General features: G+C 39.1%; 1 protein-coding gene across 1 annotated transcript; it reads left to right on the top strand.

Annotated features, from left to right (window-relative positions):
• The first annotated feature begins 5,470 nt into the window (after positions 1-5,470).
• Positions 5,471-6,459, top strand: CAH15 (Carbonic anhydrase 15). Its single transcript, XM_068288104.1, has one exon. The coding sequence runs from the start codon at positions 5,528-5,530 to the stop codon at positions 6,428-6,430; it is 903 nt and encodes a 300-aa protein (XP_068144205.1). The 5' UTR covers positions 5,471-5,527; the 3' UTR covers positions 6,431-6,459.
• The last annotated feature ends 7,584 nt before the right edge of the window (positions 6,460-14,043 follow it).

The raw sequence follows: 14,043 nt of genomic DNA, 5'->3' as shown, positions 1-14,043 counted from the left end.
TGAATCTCCATTGGAAGGGTGCTTTTGTCACATATTAAAACCGATTGAGGGAAATGGATGTTCTAAAAGTGACTTGAGCTTTTATAAATTGGCGCTTAGTTACCGCCTTTTTAGTTTGAATTTAAATTCTCCGCCGTTGCAGCAATCGAAAATTCTGGTGTGACCTCCAACAATTCCTTTATTATTCCTCCATCACCATTGAAGGCAATGATATTTGCATTCCTGGATCTTAATGAATTTATCGCGTAACTCGCTTAGATTAATGAAAAGTTATTTTTTTGGTCTTTTGAATGCTCAATGCCGTAGTCAGGTGCATGTTTGCAGACAGTTTGACCGGGCAACGTGCGTCTTTTTTCTCCCAATAAGTAAAAGTAAAGAAGTTGGTACGAATTAAGTTAATCACTTTTTATTTAGAACTGTGGGGTTAGTTCCCAGGGGTTTATTATTCTGAGCCCGAGGCCCCTCTTCATATAGGACCTGACCTGAAGACAGCTCTCAACATTTTTCCATGTTTAACTAAGAAATCGCCATTGTCAACACCTTCTTTTTTCCCACAAGCAACTCATGTCCTGTGTGTGTACATGGGGAAATGTTTGTTCAATAAGAGTTTCTTGTGAATCAGTGATTGACCGCTCTCTGTTTCATCTGGTGTCGCAATTGCAGGTAGTTGCACTTTTCCTGATATGCAACACGCGTTTCTTCAGTTGGATTAAGGTCTTCACCTTCACATGGTGTTGTGATTTGCTACTTTATGTTGTTCCATCGCTTATTATTGTGGTTGTTTGCATTTGTAGATATATGTATGTACATACATACATATGTACTTCTGATGACCTCGTCTTGTTGATGTTGTAATGTTTAGTTTTTTAATTACAAAATCCCTAAACATTGCTTATATGTTTATTTTTCAACTAGGATTTCTTAGCCAACGTGTTTTCTTATTGCTGTTCTATGGTTAATGTGTCCGTCTTTATTAATATTATTGCTCATTTTTTTGCTAAGATAAAGTTTTACTTTAATATTTTTTAAGTGTTTAATAATGTACATATATATGTATGTATGTATTAATGGTCGATTGCGCATCAAAGTTCTAGCAACGACTTAGTTCATTTTTATTTTAAATAAAAGTTTGCCTATCTGAAATGTGAAAGCTTTTAATTTCTGTCATTATTTTCTTTTTGTTTCTTTTTTTGATTAAATTATTATTATTCGGCTCCAGCTATTTGCAGTTTTGTGACTGTTTTCTCTTGACCAACTTTTTATTATTTACTTTCCTCACCACAAATCACTCATTCACCTTACTTGAGGGGAGTTGAAATAGCTTTTAGAGGGATTGCTGCCACATGCATTCCGCTAAAACCGCTAGAATTTTTTCCGTGTCTTATCGTTATCGATTTTTGAGGTATCGGTAACAAACAGTCACCAATGAAATTAAATAAATAACAAAGCATCTGTCAAAGATTACCAAATATAACTATTTTAGAAATTTAATTATTGAATTTAGGGAATATATTATTTCACAGTAAAAACTATCTCATTAATATACTCCAACTCCTTTTGAATATATAACGGTGCAATCCAAACGTTTTAACTTAAATATCGAGTTTGATTCCGATAGCTCTCAAATCGGGAAAGGGGAAAATTGGGTTGTCTAGTTTTTGTGTAATTAACAAAATGCCAGAATAGCCGAATATTCTTCGATTTAATGAAACCAATTAAAACGGCGCACATATACCACTTAGGTTTAACTTAACAGTGTTCAAACTTAAACGCCAAAATAAACATATTTCAAACAATGCAGCAAAAAAAACAACAGACTGGCAACGCTGTAATTCAGAACAAATAGCGTTTTTCCAAACTAAATCGATTTTCCACTTTTCAACACTAAAAACTCGAGTAGCTTAATTTGATTATTTTTGGTATTCTTGGTTAATTAAAATGAAATAGGTAAGTTCTCTCCCCGACTTCGGTATGCCATGCACCAAGTGAGCAAATATTTCAAATTTTGAAACCCAAATGTCATAGCCAATGCTATCTCGCTCACTCTACAAACAAAAACCTAGTCGGTGGCTCAATGGAGACCTACTAAAACTACAATTCGAACCCCGAGCACTATAGCGTAGGTTGGTTGAAATTAATAAGACTGAGTGCGCTGAATTTGAATTTAATAGTCAAAAAATTATTACAGCCAATCGGTTTTTCTTATTTATGGCCAAAATTGCAATTAACTCTATATATTAACATCGGTCTACATACCAAATTAGATGGCTCTATTCCTTAAAGTCTCCGAAATCTGGGTGTTTATACAGACGGACCTGGCTAGATAGACTCGGCTGTTGATCCTGTTCAAGAATATATATATATACTTTATACAGGCAGAAGCATGTTACATACAATTTGGCGACTTTAACATACCATCTGACCATATGGGTGCATGGTATAAAAAGATCTATCTGTGTTTATTTGAAGAATCCTTACCTATGTATGTATACCTCGTAATCGAATCGGAATATGCAGGTTCCATACTAAGAACCTAACTGATTAAATTAGATCTTCAAAAGAGGTCAGATTAACATATGCCTCCTGTAAGAAAATTAAAAACTAAATACTTAAACTGAATAAAAAACGAGTAAACGGTGCTCCTTTATGCAGATTTTTCGGTGTCCAATTGTAACGAAAATGTTTGAAAATAGTTTTTAAAACCAAAAGTTAGAAACATTGGTTATTAAATATCTTGAAATCTCAATTACATCTTTAACAAATGATTCTCCTCCGTTTTTTTTCGGGACAATGATATGTAGGTCTCTATTATTGAGACACAACGAAATAGTTCCTCAGGGATACCTGGAGAAAGCGGGAAGGAACAAAAACATTGTAAACAACTGCGAAAACAAGCAAACGCCCCTAAGCTGCTAACGATGAAGGTTAAGCACTCCAGCCACAAAGGCGAGGAAGCCTCATAAAGGACGCATGCTGAGATAAGAATCGCAACTGGAGAGAGGGAGAGATCCGTAGAGACAGTAGCAGGCTGTGGAACGAGACGGATCTGAAATACGCTCTAGTTTTGTGGTTCCTTTCTGATCCTTGTTGTTCATTTAACAATCGCACACTCGCCTTGTGAAAGGCGATAATCCTCTAGGCCCATGACAAATATGTGGTAAAAACTATAACAAAACCGGGGACAGAGGACACTGCGAAAAGATAAGCGGATTGGCCAAACAAAGTTGAGTGGCCAGACGGATCCTCGCCCTCTGCCGAAATGTTTGATGTCCTGCGGCGCATATTAACATTATCAGCTGTTCTTTGGGGGAGAGAAAGAGAGAGGATGATACATTTACACAAAAAGTAAGCTCATAATAGACACTTTGTGTGTTATCAGAGTTTAGTAATTGTGGCTGGTCCTTGTTTTACACATCCTTGAGAATGCGTCGGCATTCAAATAATGTGTGAAAATTTACACTGAACGGAAAGACTCCTGCTGTGTGCTGGTCTATGGATGTTAGACGAGTAGCGTGTGTGTGTGTGTGCACACCATTAGCTCAAGGTGCTGCTCATTGGTTTAATCAGCATCAGCGCAAAATGCGGTTAAGTAATTTAAAGGATATTACTTATCAAGGAGGACATGAAGACCATCGTCATCTATACAAATCAAATTCTAAATTACCAAAGTGAGACAAATTTCGTTACGATGGCAGATGACATGAACGGCCAACTGCAAGTTGCACTTCGTCATCGATTTCTTTATCGGCATTGATTTAACTAACTTCGCATTCGCTTTACTATCCTTCTTTTTTCATTGCTTCTTTGAAAACGGAAACGGAAATTTCCTTTGCATGTTTGTGATAAGGCGTCTTCGCTCGGTACTATGGGCCCAAACTTTTACTTGTGAATTTATGTTCACCATTTGGACAGTTAAGCAGGTTTACATTTTGATTGACTGTGAACTGTTGGGAGTCGCGTGGGGCTATTACCATTCTTAGACTTAATTTTGTTTATGTTTTCTGACTCATCGGACAAATTCGGAAAACATTCCAATACAATCCAATTCAAGTCCAAAATTTTAAATAAAATGATATAGTTGTAAACTGTCAACCTAACTATATTTTCTAACTGAGGTTCAGACGAAAACAACATTCATACACTAGTCCGGGTTTCGAACACGGATCCTCCTCAGACTCAAGTTACTCGGTTACAAATCGTTTACCTCTTGATCAGTGATGTTAAAAGGATTTGCCAAAATAAACCAGTGTTAATTTTGACAGCATACGAGAACACACCTGCATGATCCATATCAAAGGAGGCAGAGGGATTCCATTTTAGGGAAAGAATAGTGTAGTAAGAGTGTGATATAGACAGATTTCTGAACATTCATAGATAATTCTGTATTCACATGCCTCATTTAATAGTAATATTGTTTTAATAAGGATTTTGACGTCTATACTTCTGACTCTTTCGGATCTTTGCACACTGAAACACTAAACGACCTGCAAATGACCCATTTATTCATGTACTCGGTTTGGAAAATCAAAACAAATGCCATGGGCGAATCCATTCAGAAAATGATTATTATGATTGTTCGTTATGTTTGGCACCCCCAAGCCAAAAGCATTAGGTTTTCATCTAACAATGTTAGAGTGTTTCGTTTATGCCACATGCTTACCCAGCAATTTGCGTGCAGCTCGCCCGCCCGAGGCCGGAAAGCCAGAGCAAGCCAAAGGCTCTGGGGGTGGGGCTGCGATGAGATGGACAAGAGATGCTTGAAGAGGAGAGAAGTCAGTTTTATGCAATGTATTTGTAACATTTGGCAGACGTCAACGCCTTCCATCGAGTGGGAAAAAATAGCAAAATCAAATCAAAGCCAACAATTTGATCAGAAAAATGTCATAATTCAATCAGATAGAGAGAAAGACGGGGTGAGAGATGTGTTGGCAGTGGGGGGTGAACAAAAAAACACCCTCTCGTTTAGAATCAATCTTAATTTTCAGATCATTGTCCCAAATGTGTCAAATTTCAGGTGCGTTCAGGGGTCAGAGGTTAGTGTCAACTGAAGTTGCAACTTGAAAATGAAAATTATGAAAAGTTTTAGTTGTCAGAGCGAGAGAAAGAGTTGAAAATAATTTCCGTTCTTAATGCTCATTTTCGGGGACATTTTGTATACAAAACTAATTAATATCCTTGGCCGAAAATGCAACAGGAGGGAATGCGGATGCGCGGACACGAATGCGGATGGAGGGAGGTCACAGGATATTTGTGCAGGTAATTTCCGCTGCCGAAGAGTTTTATTCATAATTAATTTATGCAAAATAGAAATGCAAACAAAATTGCCAAATAGATTTTTGTCGCTCAAAATTTGTTTTTCGTATATAATTAACTTTTCAGCGGGTTTAATTAGAACTTTTCTCTCTCTTTCTCTGTCTCTCTCTCTCTCTCTCTCTCTCTCTCTCTCTCTCTTTTTAACATTTCCGAGTATTAGTTTTGGAATTACTGTCAGCAGAAACTGTCGATCTGGAACAAAAAGTGAAAAGAAATGTGGTGCTGGTTATCGCAAATCCTTACCTTTTTGACGGATTGGGATCCACTGAGTCTAGCATTTGCAGTTGCCGTTTCCATTGTGGTCATACTCAATGTATATTCCGGGATCAAGTTGGGTGAGATTGACCACCACTGGCGCCAAGTAAGAAGGGAACCCGTACACATCGTTGCGTTACCAAGTGGTTCATCCAGACCGAGCAATAATCAGAGTCCCATCAATATAGAGACTAGCTGCTATGTACGATCGTACTTTATAAACCCATTGGTGTGGTCCCACTACGATGATCTCCCCTTGGGGATTCGTTTGGAGAACAATGGCACTACACTTCAACTGCGAGCCGTCTTCCCGGGCCAAACACCCTTCATAGATGGAGGCGATTTATTGAACCGTTTTAGTTTCCATGAGATCTCTTTTCGTTGGGGTTGGTACAACAACACCGGATCGGAACACACAGTGGACAATCAACATTATCCGCTGGAGATGCAGTGCCTCCACACAGATACCAATACACCTGAGCATGCCTCCAGTCAAAGCCTGCTTATGGTGTCCTACATGTTCACTCTGTCCGAAGATAATCCCTATCTGGATGTCCTAATCCAGCATTTGGCTGCTGTCCAGCAGGCTGGCCAATGTGTGGAGCTTCCGCCCTTTCCGCTCACCTATTTGATGATGCCGTTTTACTCCAACTTCCTGAGCTACCATGGATCTCTAACAGAATATCCCTACCATCGCGGTGCCGAGTGGTTCATCTGGCCCTATCCCCTGGCCATTGGAGAGCGTCAGTTGAATGAATTCCGTCAGCTGCGTAACTGTCACGGAGCCAGAATCAGCTGGAATGGACGCCCGGTCCAACTACTGCAGGATCGCAGTGTCTACTATAATGAATATCGTTGCTAGTTCTTGATCTCTCCGTAGAAGACTCTTTCCAGAACAATTGATTGAAACGTTTCTTGTAGATCCGTATATTTGTTATTGAATTATTTGGTTTATATTTAGATTACTTGGCTAATCAGTTATTCATATCCATAAATAAAAGTAATTGTAATTGAAATATTAATATACTTAGTAATTAAATAAGTTGAGTACTTGAGTAGCTGTTGCTGTTGCTGCTATCTGCCTCAACTAATTAGACGTTCATGCCAAATGCGTCCGTCAACTGACGGTGGTGGTGACCAAACCGGGCTCAAGCCAAATCTTCCGGACAATTTCATTCAGTTTCGGGTAAATAGTTTGCTTATATAGAGTAATCCACTAATTAGACGTTCAAAGAGCATTAACAACCAGCGCAGAGGCGGACCCTGGCATGTTCTTGTTCCGTTTCGAGCCGCAGGACATCTCTTCCTGCGTTCAATCAGAATGAGAGAGAGAGAGAGGAAGAGAGTGCGTATGTTTGCGTATGTCTGAGTCTATAATTTCGTTAGTGCAACGGAAACTGTTGCGGACATGTTTGCCATGGACTGAGATTGAGAATGGGATGGGAATGGGAATGGGATTGCGATTGGACCTCCTGCGGCGCCGCACCCTTGTCCTCCACATCTACTTCTCTTTCTCTCGTTCACAGCAGCTGACTAGCAATCACAGAGAGTTCCAGTTTCCAGGCTTATAATTATCAGTTTTTGGCCCCTAGTCAGGCATGGATATATGTTCCGGGATTGCCTTGTAATTAGTTTTTATTTTGTGAGGCGAGTATACATATAGGTTTGTTTATCTTTCCCCTAGTCCTGCATCCCCCTAACCATTTATGTGTGTATGTATGTATGTATGTATTTGCTGCTTTCTGTCAATTGCAAATACAAATCTAAATGTGCTTCAATTTGATGCAGGCACAAGGATAAGGACATCATCATCATCACATTGGAATCGGCATGACCATCATCATCGGCTTCTATATAATCAATGGCAGGCCAAAATCGAACGAATTGCATTTGCTGCAAATCAACGCTAATGAAATTATACAAACAAGTTTTGGGGCTTCGACCAGGCTATCTCTCTCACAGTCTCTCTCTCTCTCTCTCTTTATCAAACCACCCTTCTGTCCTCTCTGTCAATATTTATTTGGCCGAATCGGCCGATACGCAATTTGCGTGTTTTGAAAACTTAATTGAATTGCAATTTCCACAAATAGAGCTTAATTTTTCGGTCACGCTCAACATTTCGGTGCCAGCCCCAAAATCGGATTGTGAATATACACATACATACATACATATCTATATATATGTATATATATGTTTATTTCAATGTGCATTTTTGGTGTTGTCGAGAAATGCAATTAAAATTGCATAATCCCATTTATTAATACTTGATATGCAAATTGAATGCACACAAAATATGCAATTATCATTATTTTTTTGGCAAATTTAATTAAGTCTTTTGCGATGATGCAATGTGAAAAGAGAAAATTATAATTAGAATTATTTGTATTAGATGATTACCCCAAAATATGCACTAAATTAGTCTAAAACTTCATTATAATATATTTTCTGTCACGGACAAAGCGTGTCATTATTCGTTATAATTACAAAAAAGGAACAAATTTTCCTCTCTAATCAATTGGAAAACTAAGCCACAAGCCATTTCTGTCTGTTGTCATTGAGATTAAACTAAATGTGCCCCGAAATACTTTGGATAACAATCCCAAATGAATCATTGACTCTATTCCTCCTTCTACTTTTCTTGGCTACATTGGGTCAAAGTCTTTTGTTGTGATTAGGAAACAATCATAGATTCGGAACAGTTAACCCAGCACTGGTCCTAGCTAAAGTCATAGGACAGGCCTAGAAAGAATCTTTTGGGGTTAAGGGTTCTATCTAGTAAGTCTGTCCATTTGCTTAATAAATCTGCAGTTATTTGTGTCAATCTGAGTTATTGTCCTTCTTGAATGCTCAAGCAGCTAATGTTCATCAAAGGATAAACCTAATCACAATTCTTAATATATATTCTCTTTAAATTTAAGTTTATAAGGACCTTGTGAAATGAAGTTGAGATTGTAAAGTGGTAGGTATGTATATACATACATATGTATGTATATATAGGCTTATTTTATGTACGTCGATATAGTAAGAGTCGGTCTGAATTGAAGTCCTTCATTCAATGTTGAAGTTTAGAACCCGTCGGAATGTATTTGTAGATGTATCAATAATTGTTTGTATCCTTTCTTTTTAGTAGCTTCTTCGAAATTGAATTTGAATAAGATTATACTTAGTTTGAGTATTGTGGAATGGAAAATGGAAAAATTACAATCTCAAGAATCAATAATACATTGATATACTCATGCATCCAGTTAGATCTGAGGATCTGAAGAGACGGAAGTTTTAAACTTTGCCAAGTTGAAGATCTTTCGGCTTTGGTAGTTGCTAAATTAATTTTGCTCCAATGTGGCCTTGGTATGATTGAACTGCCTTCAAATCGAAGCAGTCGCAGCAATACAAACATATCAATCAACATATCTAATTGAATGTAATTAGAAAAAGGGTAGGCAAGAGGCAAAAAGGAAACTTGCCAAAATTTATTCCCTTTCACACTTGTGTTTCACTTAACTTTTCCTTCTCTCTCTCTCTCTCTCTCTGTCTCTCTATCTTTCTAGTGGCACACACACAAAGCGCTTTTCTGATGCTGAGCCACGTAGTTTTCCTCACTGAAAATGGCAAGAAAATGAAATTAGACGAATAGAATGACGATGTAAGTGCCATGAAAAGACGTTAAGATGCTCTAAGTGGGAGGATGGAAGAGTCCAAACGGAGAATGGGGAATATGCCAACTTGATGATGATGATGATGTTGATGGAGCTGGATGGTTGAATGGTTGTTGTTGGTGGCGATAAAGGGGCTGGGGGGTAAGAAGCTGCCAGCCGCTCCTGCTAAAATTGAGGCAAATTGCATTTAAGTGTTGCCGTTTTCATTTAGCCGCATGAATATGTATGTTGAAAGGACTCTTGGGTGAGTTTCTTCTTCTGCATCTTCTTCAGCTTTGTCAGGAGACTCTCTCTCTGTCTCTGTCTCTCTCTTTCCCTCACACTTACTCTTGCCTTTTGAGAGTATGGAAAATTGAATTGAATAATTGAGAAAACGAGCGCATGATGGCATTAGTAAGTGATTGTATGCGATTCTCTCTATACACACATATATGAATGTGAATCTCTGTCTATGTGTGTGTGTGTGTGTTTGCAGCTAATGAATTTTAATTGCTTTTATTAAGGCACAAAGGCAAGTGAGAGGAAGAGAGAGAGAGCATAAGGGGCTTAAGTGGGAGCAAAGTGTTTATGGCTGTGAATCAAAAATCCCAGTTTACCGTTAATTGTTAATCATTAAATATTGTTGCTGGCAAAATCAATATGGCATCCGGCTGGCTCTCTGCCTCTCTTCCTCTCTGTCTGATGATGATTAATTAACGCCATTTTGTAATTATCTTTTGCAATATTTAATTCAATTAACTTTGTGTGAAAGAGAAAAGCTTCTCGCTCTATCTCCGTCCTTCTTCGACACTCTGATAACTCCAACTCCAAAGCTTATATCTCTATAAACAAATAAAATAAATTTAATTGAAAATTGTTATTGCAAAAGTAACCACACAACAATAATAATGGCAACAAAAAAAAAAACAGTTATGAAACAAAAAGCGTTGATGTATTAATATAAACATACATATATGTATGTATGTATGTATGTACATATATGTGTAACCCACACCAAGCTCCCATTTTTTTCCTTTTCATTCTGACCCCTTCGTGTTTTTCCGTTCGTTTCCAGCCCTTTGGCGCACTTCCTTTTTCAATTAAACGCCACCATTTTCCATTAACGAATTTGCATGTGTGTGTGTCACACACACACACTCCTTCACTCTTTCTCTTTGGCATCTCGCCATCTCTGTCACACTCACGCTTATGTCTGTATTTCTATAATAAAATTAAATTAGAAGACCAGAAAATTAAATCATCAAAGCTTGACGTCGGGCAGCAGCAGCGTCGACTGCACCAGCAAAAGTAACAGTAACGGTAAAGGCAACCAACCCGCTCCCTCGCAGCCTCCCTCACCATGTGTGTATGTCCCTCACACTACACACACACACACACACAGAGCACCCAATTTGCAAAGCGACAGTTACGAGTTCATTAATTTTTTTTTTCCAACTTTTTCTCAACAGAATGCTCCCAGCCTAGTGCTCTTGCGGTTTTTGGCCAGGTCCGCCTTTCTTTCTCTTTCTCTCTCTCACCCATTGGCACTGCCTCCCTCTCTCACACTTACTGAGCTATGCTCTCCCCCATGCACTCACTCTCTCTCTCTCTTTCGCTCTCTTTCTGTGTCTTTGTCAATGAGTGGTGAGGAGTGATGGTGTGTGTATGTGTGTGTGTTATGGAAAGGGGTGAGGGGTCAGGGGCTGGCAGCATCATAAATTAAATTCTTCATCAACTCAAACTCGTTAAGCGCCAATAAAGTGACAGAGAGTTATTTTCATCACTTTTTCAATGGTCTACCACAAGGCACAGGCTGCATGTATTTGTATCTGCATCTGTGGGTGTGTGTGTTTGCCCTTTCTCTCTCACTCTCTCTCTCCCTCTTTATCTCTGCGCCGAAGCTCTCTTCTTGCTGGCTCTCTCATTCGCCCTCTCTTAGTTTTCAACTGGTTTTAGGCCACGCCTCTCAGAGCGTAAACGAGAGGGAGAGCCAACATCAGGAAGTATTTGTAGATTGACTCAACAAATATAAACTGGTTCCAAAATCGGTTTATATTTTCCATTCTTTTCTCCTTTTAATTCTTTCGTGTGTGTGTGTGAGTCATTCACGCATGCCCCAAAGGATTTTGATTTGTTCTTTAGATATGAGCTTAAAAGCAGTTATGAAATGTTGTACATACATTTATCTGATTTGTTCATGTCACTCCGCCTGTATGTCCCTCTTCAAATCGCATTTCAATTATTTTCCACCCAAGTGCATTATAATTTAATGCCCAGCCAGCATTCCGTCCACAACCACGAGCTGTGTGTGTGTGTGTGTGTAGACCTTTCCCTCGTCCCTTCTGGGTCCTCTATTCGCCCTAACTGTTTAACGATAAAAGCAAACTAATTAAAAACAACGTACAAGACGACACAGAAGATGAAGAAGGAGAAATTGCCACATAATAAAGCAAATTAAAAGCAAATTAATTTAAAACAAAAAAGTAAACGTTGCGGATGTGGCGTAAATGAAAATGACGCAAGGCAAGCTCCTCTACCCTCCATCTCTCTCACACACACACACACAAACATAGATACATAGACACGGAGTGACACCCATATACAGTTAACCGCCCAACGTTGCTCCACTTCAATTAAGCAACGCGCCAACATGGCAGCCTCTCTCCTTCTCTCTCTCTCTCTCACTCTCTTCCATCTCTTTCGCTCTGCTTCTTCCTCTCTCTCTCTCTCTCTGTCAGGCACTCACATGCTCTCATTTGTAGAACGTAATTACGTTTGGCAAGCTCGTTATGCGTAAGAATAAACGCACATTAAGAGCTCATTAGTTGGCACAAATCGAATCGTGCGGGAGGTTCCATGAGGGAAAGGCGGGGGAAAGCGGCGGTAAGGGCAAAAGAGAACGACAACTGGATGACGATGACTCGATGGTTGGTTGGTTACTTGGTCGGTCGGTTAGTTGTCTGGCATTTTCATTTAACATGTAATGGAGGAGAGATAGCCAGCAGCAGTTAGTAGGTAAGGTAAAAGAAGTTGAATGGATTGAAGTTCAGGTGGAAAAGCCACAACTCATGCCAACAGGTAAACGAGTTGTGCACACACACACACACACACACAGACACACTGGCAGACGTTCTTGTTAAATGGGAAATGGCTGATTGAACCGAATGCCAGAGTGACTGACTACCAATATATTACTCGACTGACAGTTAAAAAAGAAACTCTAAAGTGCAAGGGTTTTCATGTTTTTCCTTTTAAAAACAATAAAATTAAACTCTAAACTAATCAAAGTAAAATAATACTAAATTGTTAGATAGTAGAACAAATGGTTAACTTGAGCCTTGAGTTTATAGGACTTGTTTGAGGCGATCCAAGTTTCTACGAGGACAACTTACTGACTAACTAACTATTAATTATAGATAGATCTGTATCTACAAATAATACTGAACGGGCAGATAAGTCCAGCCCCGTCCAGAGGTTGAGATCAATCAGTTCTCCATTTCACATCATGAATCTATATAATCTGCCTTAGCTTCTATAACTGCCCATGCGATCAACGTGGCCAACTAATCTTATATAGATTGAAAATAATAGCAACAGTAGCAGATTTCCTTAAGATCAAAATAAGTGTTAAGCTTCAATTGCTTAAAGCCCCCTCCAAACAGCCCATTTACTCGAGATACTTAGCTTTCCTTTCCATTGTTCCTTTCTATAACGAAATATATTTAGAGAACTTTCTTTCTTATCTACTCCTTACAATTCAGAGGCAATTCAAAGCCTTTCTCTCAAAACACTAAACAATCAGTCTATAGAGAGAGAGAGAGAGTACAGAAAATTCAGTTAACTTGTAAACTTATTAACTGATTGGCTTTAATAAGGCTATCTAAACCAAGAAGTTTCGAAGCGAACTTAAAAATTTCGATCTATCATTTTTGTTTTTCTCCTAGTTTTAAGTGTTCTCTCTCCTTACCTTAGCCTATTAAGGAGATTATAATTTTTGGTGGATCAAATTGGGAAAATTTTAAAATTTAAATTGTTTTATCCAAAAATGTGCTGCTATTAAAAGTAACCTTTTGTCGGAATGCCATTAGGAAAAGCGACAAAATAGAAGCAAAGTAAATCTAAGGCCACAAAATAGTTTGCCACATACAGGAAAATGGGTTTAGGGAAAATTCAAGAAAAACAAATCCGTGTGCTCATAATTTGTTGCTCACCAAGAGAGAGAGAGAGAGAGAGGGGGGTGTGCATGCATGAGGTCGGACAGCACGGAGAAACTCGGCCAGTGCAGTAAGTGCAGCAGTTAGTTTATTTCATTACGCAGCTGACAAATAGACCACTTTGCTTCGAAAAATTCATTGTCATGAGCGAATGAGCCGAGATGGTCAGAGGGCGATGGTCTGAAATACAAATACAAGTGAGTTGGACACTTTATAAAGCGTTCAGAACACAATGCGAACGGAGCAGCAGCACGCGACATCCTCACACCATCCAGGCTCAAAATCCTGCGCACTCTCTCGCTCTGGCTCTCGCTTTTGCTTTTCTTCATCCCTCTCTCTCTCTCTCTCTCGCGGAGTTCGTCTCGGCTTTGTTGGGTAAATCCTGCGCAAGCTCCGCCCTCCAACATCGTGCTATGAACGCGTGAGTGTGTATGTGTATGGGCAACCGGTTTCCAATATGATTTCAAGAACTCAAACCGTAAGCGAACGTCAGGCGAAGCGGCTTGTTTATTGCCAACTCTGCCTTGGCACCGAGCGCAACGGTTTCGGTTGGTCGGACAAATCAGTTTATAGCTAGAAACGCCGTCGCAGGAAACATGTTCGTCTAAACAAGAGTGAAAGAAATC

Source organism: Drosophila tropicalis, unplaced genomic scaffold, assembly GCF_018151085.1.
Source record: "Drosophila tropicalis isolate 14030-0801.00 unplaced genomic scaffold, ASM1815108v1 contig_573, whole genome shotgun sequence".
Lineage (NCBI taxonomy): Eukaryota > Metazoa > Arthropoda > Insecta > Diptera > Drosophilidae > Drosophila > Drosophila tropicalis.
The sequence above is the reverse complement of the archived record's forward strand: the minus strand, read 5'-3'. Positions and strand labels throughout refer to the sequence as shown.